This window comes from Pan paniscus, chromosome 7, assembly GCF_029289425.2.
Source record: "Pan paniscus chromosome 7, NHGRI_mPanPan1-v2.0_pri, whole genome shotgun sequence".
NCBI classification, from domain to species: Eukaryota; Metazoa; Chordata; class Mammalia; order Primates; family Hominidae; genus Pan; species Pan paniscus.
In genome coordinates, this window is record NC_073256.2 from 46128057 (window position 1) to 46146752 (window position 18696).

An 18696-nucleotide genomic window follows, 5' to 3' on the forward strand; every position below is an offset into this window, starting at 1 on the left:
CATAACGAAAACATCAATTATGCATTATAATACCAAGTATACCTTACACTTACTGATTCTTCTCCTTAACTTTCAGTGTATTCCTTTAGGAGATTGTCGCACCTTGGTCAGAATACATCGACAGTTTTATAATAGAACACAAAAGCTTCAATTTGCAGCAATATATTTTAGTTGGCTTGTTGAAACACATCTCTCTTGCTGAAAGCAAGCAATTCTTGAAGTGGATCAACCTTGTCATCATATCTCTTTTATTCTTCACCGTATGACAGTCCCTATACCATCTTAGCCACTGCTTTTTTGTTTCTAGTTATTTTCCATCCCCCCCGCCCGCCCCCCATAGCAAAATGAAGGCATGCCGGGAAGCAGCAACTCAACATAAAAAGAGGACCCTCCAAGCGATCAGCTCACAAGACAGTTTTATTGAATTAGTTGCATGCAGGAGCAATTCTGTTCTTCCCATGAGCAGCAGAGTCGAGTGTTAGAGTGCAGGATCCAGAGCGGGGAGAGGCTGGGCGGAGTTGGGGGCCTGGAGGCTGGGGCCTGGTTACTTGGTGACGTGCAGAGTTCTCTCTGGGGGGGCTGCAGCTCATCTTGGGGGGAGCTGGACTCAGATGCCCCCGTAGGTGCAAAAGCAACATCCACATCTCACTCCTCCCTGAAATAAAAAACAGTTATCTTCCAAAGTAAAACATCCTCCAAAGGAAAAATAAAATTCCCCGTAACTTCCTGGCTTTGTTCTTGGGCTCTGGCTCCGGGCGGAGTCATTCCCACCAGGCTATAGAGTCTGCACTTTGTTTGTTTTTTTTGTTTTTTTGGCTCCCAGAGACTCACTGGGCCCTGCAGGCCCGCAGGAAAGGCCCGCAGGAAAGGCCCGCCTGCTTACCGGTGCTTTTTGCGGTATTCCTGCAGCGCTTTCTCCGCCACGGTCTCCATAAATTTAGGGTTCTTCCTGGAGACTTCTACAGGGACCGTCACGGTGATGGGATCAGAGTCAAAGAGCTTCACGACCACCTCAGTGACACCGGAAGGAACGTCCGAGTCAGAAGTGTGGGAAGCCACCTAAATGGAACAAAAGAAAAGAGAAGAGCTGAAACACTGTGGTCAAAATGCATGCGTTCTGCAACGGAAGTCAGGCTTCTGATAAGCAAGTCCTCCTGCTCCTCCAAGAAAACCTAGAGAGCTGACCCCATGCTTCTTATACATCTAGACATAAGTACAGCTCAGTGGACAGAACGGACCTGGTTCACAGACACTCATGTGTTGGGGCAAATGTCATCTGCAAATGACCAGCCCAGGGAGCACCCCAAAGAATAAAAGTGGTTTCCAAACATTTGCTTTAGGCAGCCATTGGTCAGAGTAGGGTAGAAAAGGAATCCAGAGGGCCTGGAGGGAAGAAAGAAAAGAAAAAGAAGGGTTCCCAGTACTAGAAATAAGTTTTATTTGATTTTTTAATTTTATTATTTTATATATATATATTTTTTTAAGAGACAGAGTCTCACTCTGTCACCCAGGCTGGAGTGCAGTGGCGTGATCACAGCTCACTGCAGCCTCCACCTCAGGGCTCAGGCAATCCTCCCACCTCAGCCTCCTGAATAGCTGGGACTGCAAGTGTGTGCCACCACACCTGACTGATTTTTGTATTTTTTGTAGAGAGGGAATCTTGCTGTGTTGCCCAGGCTGGTCTCAAATTCCTGGCCTCAAGCAATCCTCTTGCCTCTGCCTCCCAAAGTGCTGGGATTACAGGCATGAGCCACCATGTCTGGCCTAGAGAGAAGTTTTTATCACTGGCAGAGAATGATGTACTAATTCATAAGCCATTTTACATGCCAGAGGGCAGCCTTGTAGCTTTGAGAAAAGAACAGAGGCTTCTGGTTTATTCGCAGATTTGTGCACCAAAACAAAAACAACAACAACAACAAAATACAGGCTTGGCAGCCAGGCAGTCAGGTTCAAATACCCATCCAAGTCATCTGCCAGCTATCACACCTTGGCCAAGCTGTGGAACCTCTCTTACTTTGCTCCTTTGTAAAACAGGGTTATATTTTTCCTGAGTGGGTGATGAGGCTTCAAGGCAACAAGGGAGCCTAAAGTTTTCTATTTTCTGCTGTGTGATAAATGCTCAGTCAAAAGCACACATGCCCCTGCTCCCGATCACAGCTCGGGCTCCCGAGCCACAGCATGTGGCCGGGACACAGCTCACCGTGGTGACCCGCAGATAGTACTGGTCTTCGCCTTGCGTGAGGTTTGCCAGCCGGGACACCCAGTTAAACTGCTCGTTCAGCTGCTCCAGCAAGGAGGAGGTGTTGAGCATCTTCCACTGGTAGGACTTCAGCAGCTCGTTGTATTTCCTGGTCAACTTCTCAGCGACCTGGAGGGATTCGTCGAGCTCCCGCCGCAGCTGAGCCTGGGAGGGGTTGCTGGCGGAACAGTCTGCCCAGAGATGGAAGAAACGCAGGTGAGAAGTGTGAAGGGGAGGCTACAAAGGGATAGAACCATGAATGAATGGAAGTTAGCACATGCAGTGGGAACAAAAGCAGTGCTTCCCTAAGGGAAGGGCCACAAACTGGAATTGTCCACGACAAAATAAAGGTTTTGCCTCGGAATGTGAATCTAGACACTGCTTCCGTCATCCAGAAAGTCTTTTGGGTTTTTTGTTTTTGTTTTTGTTTTTTTGAGACAGAGTTTTGCTCTGTTGCCTAGGCTGGAATACAGTGGTGAGATCTCGGCTCACTGCAGCCTTGACTTCCCAGGCTCAGGCTATCCTCCAACCTCAGCCTCCTGAGTAGCTGGGACTATAGGCACATGCTACCATGCCCAGCTAATTTTTGTATTTTTTGTAGACACAGGGTTTCTCTATGTTGTCCAGGCTGGTCTCGAACTCCTGGGCTCAACCCATCTGCCCAAAAAGTGCTGGGATTACTGGTGTGAGCCACCACGCCCAGCCTGAGAAGCCTTGCTCTGGAAAAATACGCCAACTGACCTAAACAGTGTGCTTCGTAACATCGTTGATTTATCCTTGGGTGCCAGACCCTTATCTCTTTGGTGACAAACTGTGTTGACCACACTTCCAAAAGCACTGATCTTGAGTTCTCCATGTTCTCAGACCTGGAGTGGCTCTCATTGCCCTAGTCCCTCCCAGGAATCATTTCCAGAGAGGAGGAATATTACTCACAGCTGCCATTCGTGTGGCACTGCCTGTGTCCCAGACACCGCAGAAAGTTCTCTCTGGATATCCTTTTTCTCTAAGAATTAGATCTGTTCTGACTTAAGGATTAGGACTTAAGTCCTAATTTTACCAATAATGAAATAATTTTTACCAATAATGAAACTGAGGCCCACAGAAGTATCAATAAATAGCTTACCTAAAGCCATAGAATAAATGATCTCTGGGCCCAGGATTGAACCAGGGTCTTCAGCTCCTAAGCTTGGGCTCTTCCTACCCTGGATCTGTGGTTCTGGACAATCCTCCAAGCTTGTCTTTTTTTTTTTTTTTTGAGACAGAATTTCGCTCTTGTTTCCCAGGCTGGAGTGCAATGGCGTGAGCTCAGCTCACTGCAACCTCCACCTCCCAGGTTCAAGCAATTCTCCTGCCTCAGCCTCCAGAGTAGTTGGGATTACAGGTGCCTGCCACCACCCCCGGGTGATTTTTTTGTATTTTTAGGAGAGACAGGGTTTCACCATGTTGGCTAGGCTGGTCTCAAACTCCTGACCTCAGGGGATCCACCCACCTTGGCCTCTCAAAGTGCTGGGATTACAGGCGTGAGCCAATGCACCCGGTCCAAACTTGTCTTTTGAGCATGTCTGTAGAGGTGGCAGTTCCGGTGCCAAGAGTTCATGCAGCTGATGCACTGGCATCTGGTGGCCAGGGGTCCTTGCCCGCCCACCTGCCCGCCCATGGCTGGTCACTGAGTTCATCAAGAGAGCAGGGAAAAGAGAATTCATTCCTCTTGGCCCTGGGCTGCAGGTTGTCAGATTCATTAAGAGCTGGAAACTGTCCACTAGCTCTTAAAACTACTGTTTTTCTCCCCCTAAGGTATTTCAAAAATATCCAGAGGCAGGTACATCAAACATGAGTCAGGGGAAGGGAGATTTTGCATATGCTTTAGGATGATGACTGCAATCATTTATAGTAAACAAAATGTTAGGTGGGGAAAGAAACAGAATTACTAACAAGATGCCAGGTTGAAAATAAATATGTAATAAATAAAATTCATTATTTTACCAAAAAATAATTTAAAAATAAGAAAAACTAGCCAGGCGTGCTGGCTCACACCTGTAATCCCAGCACTTTGGGAGGCTGAGGCAGGCTGATCACTTGAGGTCAAGAGTTTGAGACCAGCCTGGCCAATATGGTGAAACCCTGTCTCTACTAAAAATATAAAAATTAGCCAGGCGTGGCGGTGCACGCCTGTAATCCCAGCTACTCAGGAGGCTGGGGCAGGAGAATCACTTGAAACCAGGAAGCAGAGGTTGCAGCGAGCAAAGATTGCGCCACCGCACTCCAGCCTGGGTGATAGAGCGAGACCCTGTCTTAAAAAAATAATAATAAAATAAGAAAAATCCTTGAGAGCTGAGGCTTAGTCTAGAATAGAGGTTCTCAACTGGGGTGACGCTGTCACCCAGGGAGATTTAGCAAGTTCTGAAGCTGGTTGTCACAACAAAGGGAAGGGAGCTGCTGGCCTCTAGTGGGCAGAGGCCAGGAATGCTGCCAAACACCCTGAACTGCTCAGGACAGCCCCCAACGACAAAGAATGACCTGGTCCAAAATGTCAGCACTGCTCACACCTGTAATCCCAGCACTCTGGGAGGCTGAGGTAGGAGGATCACTTGAGCCTAGGAGTTGGAGACCAGCTTGGACAACGTAGCAAGACCCCATCTCTACTAAAAATAAAAAAATTAGCCAAGTATGGTGGAGCACACCTGTAGTCTGTTACTCAGGAGGCTCAGGCAGGAGGATGACTTCAGCCCAAGAGGTCTAGGCTGCAGTGAGCTGTAATGGTGCCACTGCACTCCAGGCTGGGTGATAGAGAGAGACCCTGTCTCAAAAAAAAAAAAAAAAAAAAAAATCAACAGCGCTGAAATTGAGAAATCCTGGTCTAGAGTTCCCAGGCAGTACATGCTTATATGGTTGCAAGCCCCTTAAATAACAGTAGGCAGTCCTCTTCAGTGTAGACTATTTAGCTCAGCTTAGAGAATTATTCTTACCAATAATTCTCTAAGAATCTATCTCAGGCCAGGCACAGTGGCTCACACCTGTAATCCCAGAACTTTGGGAGGCCGAGGCGGGCAGATTACTTGAGGTCAGGAGTTCAAGACCAGCCTGGCCAACATAGTGAAACGCTGTCTCTACTAAAAATACAAAAATTAGCTGGGTGTGGTGGTGCACACCTGCACTCCCAGCTACTTGGGAGGCTGAGGCAGGAGAATCACTTGAACCCGGGAGGCGGAGGTTGCAGTGAGCCGAGACAGAGCCACTGTACTCCAGCTATAATCAATGACTGTTAAGACTGGCGCCGGCTGCACTCTCAACTGTAATCAATGACTGTTAAGACTGGCGCCAGACCTGAGCCCAGCCTGGGCAACAGAGTAAAAATCAGCATAAGAGGTCCAATCTGGGCACAGGCATCTGGACATCTTTTCTTCAGGCCCTAACATGACTTTCTTGTGGTGAGGTACCATGTAATTGATGCCACTCTATGATATTTTTATAGAAAAAGCCCCAAGGCCTGGTTGTGCACTCATCTACAGCAACTTATACTTCAGCCTGTTAAAGCACAACTGTTTATTTTGCAGTGGCTTCTAAAATTATAGGAGTGAGGCTAGGAATGTTTAACTAGACCCTGGCGGCCTGCCGTGGCAAACTCAAACTAAACATTAAGTAAGAGCAAAGCCACCAGATCGATAAGCTGTTGACAAGGGGAAACAATTAACTCTTTGTGAGTATGAACTGCTGTGTACCAGGAACTAGTCCAAATACAGTCACAGCTGTTATCTCTAAGTGGAAAGAAGTTAACCCATAACCAGAGCTGGTGAAACGGAGGGGGACAGTCAAAGGGAAATATTCCCTTTGCCTAGGGGACCAACCAACCGACCAAAGGGACTACTGCTTGGATGCCCAGGTACTGAGACCTGTGACTTCTGTGGCCAGAGGCTGCGAGGGGCCCCAGGAGAGAACACAGCGCCCTAGGATTGAAGCCCAGCTCGCCCATGTCGGGGTCAATCTTGGATAAGTTATTAACCTTTCTGTGGCTCAGTTTCCTCAGAGGGTCATTCTGAGGAAATGAGGAAATGTATGTCGAGTGTTTAGAACAGTGCCTGGCCTCTGGTCAGTTTTGTTAAACAAAACACATACTGTCTGCAATGTCATAATCTGCAGAGGAAAATGAAGATGCCTGCTACGCTTGGCACTTGGGAACAGAATAACTGGGGAGTCCCAGGGGGATGACTTTTTTCAACAAGCTTTTTTCAACATGGGGCCGACCAGGTGGAGGGCACTTTTGCATCTCTAACGACATCTCACCGACTTCAGGGACAGCCTTGCATCATCATCTCATTCTAAGATGAGGAACCGAAGCTGCATGAGGCTCAGGACCTGCCCCGGGACACAGCTCAAAGGCTGCAGAGCTGGAATCCAAACGCTTATCTGTCTGACTCCATAAAGGCAGCACCAGTGAGGCCCCAGTGACCCCAGGACACAAGGGATCAGAGGGGGCGGCTTGTGGTCTGGACCCCGACTCACCCACAGACAAGATCTCCCGGCACTTGTCACACTGGTCCTTCATCCGCAGGCAGCCCGTGGAGTTGTGGCGGATCTCCCGGCACACAGTCCGGTCATCGTCGCCTTCTGGGGACACACGAGGGAAGAAAAGTCAGTCATCCAGCCATGCAGAGATGGACTCCACTGATTCCTATTGTTATTTTTATTTATTTTTTGATTTAGAGACAGGGTCTCACTCTGTTGCCCAGGCTGGAATGCAATGGTGCAATCATAGCTCACTGCAGCCTCCAACTTCCAGGCTCAGGTGACTCTCTTGCCTCAGCCTCCCGAGTAGCTGAGACTACAGGTGTGCACCACCACACCCGGCTAATTTTTTAAGTTTTTATTTTTGTAGAGACAGGGTCTCACTATCTTGGCCAGGCTGGTCTCAAACTCCTGGCCTCAAATGATCCTCCCGCCTTGGCCTCTCAAAGTGCTGGCATCACAGGCATGAGCCACCATGCCCAGCTCAGTTTTTTTCCTCTTTAAATAAGGATAATATCACCCTTGTGATATGGCTGGAGAAAAATCGAGATGACACCCGCTGAGCCCTCGGCATGGTTCTCAGCATCTAACAAGTTGCTCAAAAGGCCATGAGCTTCCACCCCTTCTCACCTCGTATGAATTCTGTGGGCGGGTGCTGGAAGGCCGGGCTGTGGAAGTGGATGTCCATGGCCTGCTGAGCCTCGTGTATCATCTCAAGGAAGGGCTGGAACATGGCGTGGAAGTTCAGGGGCTCGTACGGAGAGAAGGGCATCAAGCTGCGGACGATGCGGGACTTGGGAAAGAAGAAGTGAGGTCTCCGGTGGGGCAGGCTGAAGGGCAGGTAGTGGTAGGTGTCCTGGGGCTCCCGGGCGAAGAACCTGTCCTGGAAGAGCTCGTCCATGATGCTGGACGCGCGGCTGAAGTGGTCCTGCATGACATCCAGCATGTGCGTCTGCTGCCGGTCGTTCTCCAGCAGGGAGTCGATGCGGTCACCATTCATCCAGAAGTAGAAGGGCGAGCTCTGGTTCAGGAACTCCTCAAGCTAGGACAGCCAGCATGGGCACAGTTAGGAGAAGCTCACCAAGGCCACGGCCTCCTGGCCTCCCACCCCCTGGTGAGCCAGGCCAGGCCCTGCCCATGGCTGTAACAGTCACACAGCAAGTGACAAACAGCCCAGCTGGGACCAGCCCCCAGCACCCCATCTGTCAGGTCCATGCTCTTTCCTTTTATCTCCCTCCATGGGGGACAGTTTTGAGACACCTGGGAGGCCCCAAAAGTCACAAGGCCCAACATTTCAGGTTCATTCACTGTCATCTTTGGCCACCAATGATATCCACCCCCTGCTCGGCTAAGGGCCAACTGATGTGACTTCAGGGATTGGAGCAATTCACTGAGTCCCAATCAAAAAAGCCCTGTAGCAGAGGACAGGAGCAACACTAATATACTACAAAATCTTACATTGGCTGGGCATAGTGGCACACATCTATAATCCCAACAATTTGGGAGGCCAAGGTAGGAGGATTACTTGAGCTTAGGAGTTTGAGACCAGCCTGGGCAACATGGCCAAACCCCATGTTTACAAAAAAAATACAAAAATTAGCTGGGTGTGGTGGTACATGCCTGTAGTCCCAGCTACTTGGGAGGCTGAGGTGGGAGGATCATCTGAACCCAGGAGGTCGAAGCTGCAGTGAAACATGATCACACCACTGCACTCCAGCCTGGGTGACAGAGTGAGACCCTGTCTCAAAAAAAAAAAAAATTATTAAATCCTTCCACATAAGTGGACACAGGGCTCTGCCATCCCATGAAGCGGTTTGTTATGTCATCCAGCTAAGCACTGCTGCATGAGTTTTCTAAGAGAAGGTAGATACCTGGCCTACATCCTTTTGATGACTCCACTCTCTCTACTCATGCCAGACATTACCAATGGAGCATGGCACTCTGGGCAAGCCAGCCAATACTAATCAATTGCATCTGGCATGCGGAATGAAGCATATTTCACTAGGCTCCCCTCCTTCCCCACTCAGAGCCTTGGCCACTCATGTGTCCCCTTTTCACCTGGCGGCCAACCAGGCCTGAGCCACTTCTGCAGACGCGTGCGTAGAACTTCATGCAGGTCTGTTTCAGGCAGGGCTTACACTCTTCCCAGAGTGCCATCATGGTCTCATTGCACACTCCTGGGAGCTCCTTCAGCTTTGTCTCTGATTCCCTGGTCTCATTTAGGGCATCCTACAGGAAGACACAAGGCTGGCTGAGCCACACAGAGACCACAGGCTCATGCACTCAAAGAGCTGCTGGGTGCCAGGCCCTCTGCCCCAGGGCAGGCCTTCCCACAGGCTGGCCACCCAGCATGTAAGTGCCTACCCTTGCTCCAGTTCAAGCTTCCCCTCATTCGCCCACCTGGAATCCCCTTCCCACCTGGCTTGAAGAATCCACTCATTCTTCAAGATCCAACTGTTCCCTAACTCCTAGAAGCTTCCCAACTCCTGGAACCCATGTGGACACCACCTCTCTCTGATCACCTACTCAATGACTACCCTCTCACTGAAGCCTCATTTCCTATTCTCTGCTTCTGGTGTTTAAATTTCATCTTCCAAAGCAGGCTGCAGACTCCCTGAATCTTACCTTTCTATTGCAACCATGCCTCCTGGCGTGCAAAGGGAATGGCAGGCTTTCAACACCAAAGCCACACCAGCTGTCAAAATTCTCTAATGGGCCCTTGCCACTTGACCCAATAATTCTGTAAGAATCTGTCTCAGGCCAGGTGCGGCAGCTGACACCTGTAATCCCAGCACTTTGGGAGGCCGAGGCAGGCATATTACTTGGGGTCAGGAGTTCGAGACCAGCCTGGCTAACATGGTGAAACTCCATCTCTACTAAAAATACAAAAATTAGCTGGTGTGGTGGTGCACACCTGCGCTCCCAGCTACTTGGGATGCTGAGGCAGGAGAATCGCTTGAACCTGGGAGGCGGAGGTTGCAGTGAACCAAGATCAAACCACTGCACTCCAGCCTGGGTGACAGAGCGAGACTCTGTCTCAAAAAAACAAAACAAAACAACAAAACAAAACAAAGACTGTATCTCAAAGGATCCCCTGACAAAGAAAAAGATGCTTAAAAATATTTGGCACAGTATTAGCTTATGGCAAAAAAAAAAAATCAGAACCAACCCAGATGCTTAAAAGAGACAGATTAAACAAACTATGGTTCATATAAAGGGTAGATGGTACATCATTACGAAGGATGTTTATAGTCCATTTTGAATATTATATGTTAAAAATTCATAATTTTAAACATAGCCACTGTCAAAAAAGCATAGAAGAAAATAATAGGAAAAATAGATCAAATGTTAACAGTGACTTGTCCTTGGACAAAAGGATTATGGAAAAACTTTTCCTTTTCTACTTTTCTATATTAAAGTCTCTATGTATGAGTGTGTTAGTCTTCAAAAAAAAAAAAAAAAATAGCCTATCCACACCCCAGAGTTATGTGAGGTCTTTGTCCTGCTCCATCATCCCCTGTCCCCTGCTGGGCAAGGACAACCCACCTCCCACTGAGCCAAGACACAAGCGCCACCCCTGCTACCTACTTCCTTTCCTTCCGGCTCACCTAACTCCTCGACTAAGAAGTAGCAGGCTCTTTTCTCCAAATGTATGTGATGTGCTTTATTATAAAATCAGAATTGTTGAATGTCAGACTCCAGTGATAACCACAAAAACGTGAGAACGAGTCATGCCCCTTCCCCAGGAGCTATTTGAGGATTCTCATAGAATGGTGAGAACTGATACTAAGGCCAAGAAAGGGCATGAAACTTGAAAAAAAGGTAGAGCCACATCCAGGCCAGCAATCCCTGAAGTGGCCCCTATGGAGCTGTGCTCAAAGCAGCCAGGAAAAAAAGAAAAAAGAAAAAAACGAATTCCCTGTTCAGTTTGGAAAACTCTGGGTTTCATGGAGTTACACAGGTTTCTTTACTGCAGAACTTCTCAGAGCCTTTGAAATGCTTTTAACATGCATGATGGATCATGAAGCTTGCAGGTAGCTACATCTTAGCATCTGAAGTAGGGCGACCGTGAGAGGAGGTTTGTAGGATACTCTTAAGGAGACTTGATTTCTTAAATAAGTTGCTCATTGAATTATAGTGTTTTAGTTTTGTCGAATCATTAAGCACAGGCTAGACCTGCTATATCCACTACTGGGCTTAAGATGTTTCTTTATGAAGTAGTCCAGAACTCTAGGAAGACGTGGGGTGCTGTGTGCCTGCCTTAACCCTAACCATATCACTCCTATTAGATAAGCTTCCTGAAGGTTGGACGCCACCCCTGTCTGGGCCCCTGCCGCCACCCCATCCAGAGCCTGCTTGGAACTAGCACGTGATCAGGGCTTAGAAACATCTATTGAAATGAATCTGGGCATTAGGCCCTGGGCCAGGCTCATAACAAAACCAGATCCAAGATCTCACTCCCTGATGCTTTCAGAAGCAAATGAACCGTCCCTACTTCTTAACTGCAGCCCCAGCATCAGCTGACACAGCCTGGGAGGACTGCGGGTCACCATGGCAACCCAGCAGGGCACCGCGCAGTGACCCCCTCCCTCCCCTCCAGTGGGATGGTCAAGGCAGGGAGGCGGTCGCGGCTCCTCCTGACCTCTTTCTTCTTCTTGGCTTCTTCTAGGTTGCTGAGCAGTGTCTTGCGCTCTTCGTTTGTTTTTTCTATGAGAGTCTTTATCTGTTTCACCCCGTTGACAGCATTTTGAATTTCCTTATTGACGTACTTACTTCCCTGATCGGACATTTCTGCAAGAGAAGTGCAAGAGGCAGAATGAGGAGAGGAAGAGGTGGCCTCGGGACCCTGGAATGAACTGGATGGCCAGAAAGGCCCGTTCAGTTCAGGGGCTGTCAAGGCTGGGACCCCCACTCCTGCCATCAGGCAGCAGCATGGCCCCAGCCTTGCCCTGGCACAGGCTCCCATCACAGGCTCCTTGCTGACTGCACCCTACTGCTTAGAAATGCAGACCATGGGAGCCGGCACACCCAGAGTTATGCCCAGCCACTGCCATGTGCCCCTGGAGAATGAGCTGGGTGCAGAAGAAACTTGGCAAGGAAAAAAAAAAAACCCAGAAGTGTCAGCTTTGAAGCATCAAAATATAAAATATTGTTATTTTGGACACAAATCTTTCTAGAGTTCAGTTTAAACAGACATGTGTATTTCTTTGTTCCAATGCAGTGCCAGGCGACAGGAATAAGATGAGTAAATGATTAAGACATAGCACTGGTGACAAATGCAGTGAAACACTGTGTCACCTAAGTGCTACTTCACTGGTGTTTATCCCATGCCAAGCACTGCGCCAAACACTTCATGTGCAGTTTACATAATGCTCCGGCCCCCCACCATGCCCACTTCGCAGAGGGAGACATGGGAAGTGTGATATGATAAAGGGTCAAAGTGTTCATCAGGTAGGAGGAGTACGTTCTGGAGGTCTAACATACAGGTGGTGCTTATAGTTAATAACACCATATCATAACTGGAAATTTGCTAAGAAAGTAGATTTTAAGTCTTCCCACCATCCCACCATAAAAAGTGGTCATCATTTCAATGTATGTGTATTTCAAAACATCACATCATATACCTTAAATATACACAATTTTTATTTGTTAATTATATCTCAATAAAACGGGGGGTGGGGGGAGTGTCATGAGATCAAGATAGTGGCCCAAAGTCACCCAGCTGAGAAGAGGTGAAACAGACTCACACCCATGTCTGATCTGGGATTTTAACAATGATCCTGCAGAAACCGTCAGCTCACAGGAGGAACAAGCTCTGGGCACTCCAAAGGGGAGAGGGATAAGAGCTCCAGTAGTCCAGACACAGCTTCATGGAGGAGGCCTGGGAGCTGCGCTAAGGGGCCTGGGAGGGGAACAGCTGAATGAAATGCAACAGCCGAAAGTGCTTGGGAAATGCCTGCAAATGCCGGCAGTCTAATGCACGCAGAGCCTGAACCAGGGGCCTGGGAGCTGAGGCTCAGAGTGGGCCCAGACACAGGCACCCAGACCCGGTGCACAAGATAAAAACGGTCTGTAACACTGGGGCCTGATAGAGAGGCACTGAGCAGAATTAGCTACCCTGCCCTCTGACCTCATCACCCTGTGGCCAGAGGAACATCATGCTTGGTCTACTCACCCTGGAGCTCATTGTCTGAGACCGTCTGGTCCCCCAGGACCTGCCCACTCTCCCAGGTCAGCAGCAGCCCCACAAACAGCAGCAGAGTCTTCATCATGCCTCCAATTCTGGAGTCTTTGCACGCCTCTGTTTGCAGAGAACAGGAGACCGTCATGGGAACAGCTAGACAGCCTGCTGGCGTCCCGCCCACCTGCTGCCTGCAGCAGCTCCCCAGGGCCTCACTGCCCTCAGCTGTCCCCACAGCAGGCACTGCTGCACTTTTATTCCTGAGGAAATGGGGGGAGATGACCAGACTTGCCATGGACACCTCGAATGAAAGCGAAGGCAGGAGGTGCAGGGAGGGAGGGACTGCAGGACAGCAATGTTGAGTGGAAGAAACAAGAACCCTGGCATCGGAGGAGCCAGGCTCTTGTCCAAGCCACATCCTCCCCGACAATCAGCGAGGCACACAGGCTTTCTGCATCCTGGCCTCCTTGTCCAGAGTGGTATCGATCATGTCAGACACTGAAAATACCCTCCTTAGGTCATGCATCCGTCCCTCCCCATGCCACCTCCACAGAGGGACTGCATCCCAGAGACCAGCCACGTCCTCTGCAATGTGCACCTAAATCTTCACCCCAGCAGATGATCCCCATCCACCACAGCACTGCAGCCCCCAGGGAGTCTCAGCACCACCTGAACTTGACTTTCAAGAGCCGGAGGCAACAGCAGCCAGCCCTTCACACCGAATCCATCTGCATCCCTAGTGGGAGACTTGGGCCGGGCTGCCTGTGCATTCAGGGGTGGAAGTAGTGGAAGCCAGGAAGGACAATTCCCTTCGGAGAGTAGAGAGGGTTCGCAGTGGCCCGAGGAGCAGGCTTCCCAGACAAAGTCCCTTTGGAAGGATGAGTCCTTTTGCTCTGCCAGGCCCTCCACACTGCCCATCCCCTCTAAGCCGACAGCAGGCTGCCCTGCCAGTGTTCCTGCCACCACTGGGCTGGCTGCCCTGAGCCACGGGGCACAGGCCATAGCCCCAATCTTACACAATGGACCCTTTCCCAGAAGCTGAGGCTGTTGCATAAAACAGAAACCCTTCCCCCTGCACTCCACCCCCACCATCCCCCTCCGAAGAACTGCTTATCTGAGCTCACCCATTTCCCATCACAGAACCAACAGGACGATGGGGTTCCCCTTCCTGAAATGGTTCACATCCAAAGCCCGCTCAGCCCAGCAGGCCCATCTGGACACTCAGTAGCACATTAACAAGGAGTGCCTCTCATGAGAAGTAATCAGGCGCAAAGAGCCAGGGAGCAGCGTGGGAGAAGAGATGGGGTCAGCGCCTTCCCCAGAGATGGGGTGGGTGGCGGAGACCGGGCTCACCAGGAAGGCTGTGGTCTCACGGGCTCTGCCCCAGCTGCCCACTGAGCCCTGAAATGCCTCCAGCAGGAACAGAGCCTTTGTCATGCCAGAGAGACAAAGCCAGCCAGAAACACCTCTCTGCCAGGGGCCCCTGAAAGCAACAACTTCTGGAAAAACCCATTCAGAACTAGGTTCTGACCAGAAGACAGGGTGTTGGGCCGTGAAGAACGGGGCAGCCAAAGGCAAGATACAGGAAAGGAATTCCAGAATCAGCGGGCACACAGTCTGCTCCGGGGAGCCTGGGATCCCTGGTGAGCCATCCAGCTCAGACCTGGGAAGGGGGTCGTTCTCTCACCCAACCCCTCTACCCTAACGGTGAGGCTGAAGCCCAGAGAGGGCATGGGACTCCCTAGGGTCCACAGCATGCTCATGGTAACCCTGGGATGAGAGCCCAGCCCTCCCGACCCCTAGGCCAGTATTCTTTCATTGATTCCAAGTCACTTAAATATCTGAGCCTCAGTTTCTTCATCTGTAAAATGGATCTAATCCAGACCTCAGAGAGGGGAATGTGTTCTGTAAACACGAGGGTCTTATGTAATCATAGTAAATTCTGACTACTTCCAAATTAGACTGAGGTCTGAGGCTGGGCATTGGCAGTGTCTAATCAACATGTCTGGAGAGGGGCAGGAAAACTGAGACAATCCCACAGAGGCCACCTGTGGTCCCCCGGACTGTGTGGCTCTGCTTTGCTGAAATGATTGACCATTTTTTAAAGTACTTATGAATCACTGCAGGGCTGGTTATAATGTTGGTTCTGAGACTGCTTTTCCAGCCAGTCTGCAGGTGATATGGATGCTGCGGATCCAAGGAATGTTCTAGAACTGTGACTGCACAGCCGACCTCCTTTCCTTTGCTCGGACTCACCTCCCCCCTCATCTCCTCTGCCTCCTGGGAGCCTGGCTGCCAGCTGCCCTGGGTGGAAGAGCCATGCCAAGGCCAAGGCCCTCGAGTCCCCAGCACTACCACACAGCCTCATTCTCCCTAAGAAGGCTTAAACCACCTGGCCTTGCTCCTTCTACCAGAAAAGGCCGGTTCTGTGGACAAAGGGGCTGCTCAGGGGAAGAGGAGGAGGAGAAGATGGCGGGGGCGGGGGCGGGGGGCAGGGGGGGCGGGGGGAGCAGGCAGACTTTGAGAGCAACTCCCCTCCAGGCACACCCTCCTGGGAACTTTGAACTGAGCAGCTTCCCAAAACGTTTCCAAGCAGGGCAGGGCTGGAGGCTTAAGAAAATCAATGACCTGGCAGGGCGCAGTGATCCACACCTGTCATCCCAGCACTTTGGGAGGCCAAGACAGGCAGATTACTTGAGATCAGGAGTTCGAGACCAGCCTGGCCAAGGTGGTGAAACCATGTCTCTACTAAAAATACAAAAATTAGCCGGATGTAGCAGCATGCGCCTGTAGTCCCAGCTACTCGGAGGCTGAGGCATGAGAACTGCTTGAACCCGGATGGCGGAGGTTGCAGTGAGCCGAGATGGTGCTACTGTACTCCAGCCTGGGCAACAGAGTGAGACTTGGTCTCAGGAAAAAAAAAAAAAAGGAGAAAAGAAAGAAAGAAAATCAATGACTGTGAAAAGGGAGCCGTAGGGAGGATGGGAAGACAGTGAAGAGGGCACACAGATGGTGAGGGTTTCAATCCCAAAGCCCTGGCTCCTATCTGCTTCTTCAAATGGAGAAAACTAAACCAAAAGGAAAATAAGAAAAATAATCACCGGTAATTCATATCACCCAGAGGCAAATGTTAGCACCGTGGTATATTTCCTTCTGTCTTCCATGCAGTTTATACAAGATCCTTCACATTCACCATCTTCAAATATTCTTTAAGGGCATACTTCTGTGGCTATGTAATACTCCACTTTCTCACGGACCCAAGTTTATTTTACCATTCTCACAAGATTGGCCATTTCAGTTGTGCCCAATGCCCCACTATTATTATAACTTAACATTCTCATGGGCATCTTTTTTTATATAGTATCTGTACTTTCCTTTAAATTCCTAACCTCTCCGTTTAAAAAATAATAATAAAAATCATATATTTTTTAACTAGGTCCAGAAATTCTGGAAGGTCAAGAAGCTTTGGCTCTAATCCCAATTCTGATACTTATTTGCTGTTTAGTGTTGGCACCAGTCCTAAACCTCTCCAGGCCTCAGATTATCATCTGTAAAATGAGACCGTGGAATCAGAAGTCTGGGGCCTGGTGGATCTTGTGTGACTTTTCTCTGATGCACCTCAGATGCATTAGGAGGCAGAAAAAGTCGGATTTCGGTGGTTGCAGCATATACTGAAATCCGCAGCCTCATACTTACAGGCACAGTGTCCAGAGAGCTAGAGAATTTAGAAGAAAACTAGATGACTCATGCATGCAAGCCGACAGCCACAACTGAGAGATCCGCATCTTCGCAGAGGATATGCTGCAGGAAGGAGCTCCGTGCAGGCCAGCTCCGTCACCTGCTAGCCTGGGTCTCCCGCAACGCGGCAGGTCTCCAGGTCTCAGTTTCCCCATCTTTGCGAAAGGATGATCATTATATCTGTTCTATTTACCCCCCCACCACAGAACTGTGGTTGGAGCTCGTGCTCTCAGGCGGCGGTTGCGCCGGGGCCCCTGGCTCAGCTGCCTGGTGATGGGGCTCCGGCCACCTCCCCTCCCTGGCTTCCGGGGCTCCGTCGAAAGCGCAGGGGTTGTGACTGCGAGCTGTGTCATCCCTCTCTGCCTGGCTGCCATCCCCTGCCCGCCCATCCGTCCTGATGTGTCTCTGCTCAAGGGTAGGGAAGACGGGGACATCTCACCGGTCAGCGGCACCCTGTGCCCGCGCGCTCCTCCTGGCGACGCCGCGTTGTGAGCACTGGGAGGCGCCGTATTTATAGCGCTCTGCTCGCGCACACACCCCCTTTGGGGCTGGCTGCAAACCTGCATGACTCACGCCCAAAGAATGCCGCGGAAAGCAAGGGGAGCTTTCTGGAAGCCGGGAGGTGGGGGCCGGTGCAGCACCGGGCTGGGGGCGCCGGGGGGCGCATCATCACCACGAATAGCTGTGCTGGCTCCAGGAGAGACCCTGAGGTGCGGCCGCTCGGCGCTTCCAGTAGGGAAGAGCCTGAACTCGCGTGGGAGCCCCTCTCACGCGGTTAGCCCGGCTGTCTGTCCCAGTCCAAGACACAATCTCACAGTTCCCTGGCCCTACTGACCTTAACCTTCACATTACACAAGCGCCACTTCTCTTGACCCATTTAAATAGTAAAGAGTCAGACATAATGAGGGTGGGATGGAGAGGGGCCTTGTGCTGGAGAAGAGAGCACAGAAGTATTGAAACGCCTACTCCTGGAAACATCACACTGATGGGGGTCCCTGGACTGACCCGCCAGGCCTGGAGGAAACAGAATTGTGTTTAGGAGTGATCAGAGCAGATATGTGGAGAGCCAGAAGGCCTCTCCGGGCTCCTTGATCCACAGAGCTTAAGCAATCACTGTCCCCATCTTCTTGGAACCCAGCCAAACAGGGTGGGCTTCATGGGTGTGGGACCCTTGCAGATCCACGTTTGGTTTAATGGGCTACTGTGACGGTCTTGAAATTCTTCATAGTTTTTGAACCAGTGGCCCTGAATTTTTATTTTGCCCTGAGCCTTCCCAGTTAGGAAATCAGATCTGTGTCCAGAGGGGTTTGCTGGTCTCCAACTGCTGGAGTTCCTTCTGCTGAGAGCAGGGAGAATCTCCTGTCGCAGCCACCCCACCCCCTGGCAAGGAGGGGGAAGTCCAGGAACCCTGGAGGTGCAGCTACTTCTTGGGGAAGAAACTGAGCTGCCCATTTTGGAGCCAGGGATGTTTAAGCCCCAGGAGAGAAGTCAAGGGGCTGACAGTTGGGGCAATGGGTGGGCAGGGCGGGTACAGGCAGCCCCACTGTGGGTGGCAGACTTTGAAAACCATGTGAAACAAAGGGGCTTAAAGGAGAGCTGCATGGTCAGGGGCTGAGTTTTCCAGTTCAGGATCAGGACTATGGAGGCACAACATGGAGGCCCAGTCCCTTGCTTGCCCAACGTCCAGGGGGCACTAGGACCCCAGTCCTTTCCAGGAGGCAGCCTGGGGGAATCTTCAAGGCCCATGAGGAAGTGGGAGAACCCAGACCAGGTCCATGAAAGTCTGATTACAGTCCTAGGTGTGCCCCTAGACACTGGGTGACCTCGGACCAATCACTTTGCCCTTGGGCCTCAGTTTCTTCCATCTGGACGATGAGGAATCGGGAATGGATCATCTCCACGGCTCCTTGCAACCTAACCTAGAGCCAAGCCAAGTATTAGAAGGTCATTAACCCAGAAGAAGAAAAACATGCCCCAGAAGAGGCTACACTTTATTTTTCTTAAAAAAAAAAAAAGTCTAATTATCAGTAACAGC

General features: G+C 50.4%; 1 protein-coding gene across 2 annotated transcripts; it reads right to left on the reverse strand.

The window, feature by feature from the left end:
• Positions 1-399: 399 nt before the first annotated feature.
• On the reverse strand, positions 400-17288 carry CLU (clusterin). Of its 2 annotated transcripts, none has more exons than XM_003830796.5 (9): positions 17101-17288; positions 12918-13043; positions 11385-11533; positions 8801-8971; positions 7373-7784; positions 6740-6844; positions 2201-2430; positions 884-1059; positions 400-655 (listed from the first exon to the last, which is right to left on the reverse strand). In XM_003830796.5, the coding sequence occupies exons 1-9, from the start codon at positions 17225-17227 to the stop codon at positions 646-648; spliced, it is 1506 nt and encodes a 501-aa protein (XP_003830844.2). In that variant the 5' UTR covers positions 17228-17288; the 3' UTR covers positions 400-645. The 2 variants fall into 2 exon arrangements, with proteins under 2 accessions (XP_003830844.2, XP_003830845.2); XM_003830797.5 differs by lacking the exon at positions 17101-17288 and adding an exon at positions 13593-13719.
• Positions 17289-18696: the final 1408 nt, after the last annotated feature.

What these genes read in the sequence shown, in the direction of transcription:
- CLU (XM_003830796.5), bottom strand. Translation starts at nt 17,227, where the DNA reads ATGCAGGTTTGCAGCCAGCCCCAAAGGGGGTGTGTGCGCGAGCAGAGC. An exon ending in GCACAGGGTGCCGCTGACCG is followed by an intron (nt 13,044 to 17,100) that starts GTGAGATGTCCC and finishes CTCTGCAAACAG; the next exon opens with AGGCGTGCAAAGACTCCAGA. An exon ending in ACTATCTGCGGGTCACCACG is followed by an intron (nt 1,060 to 2,200) that starts GTGAGCTGTGTC and finishes TGTTCCATTTAG; the next exon opens with GTGGCTTCCCACACTTCTGA.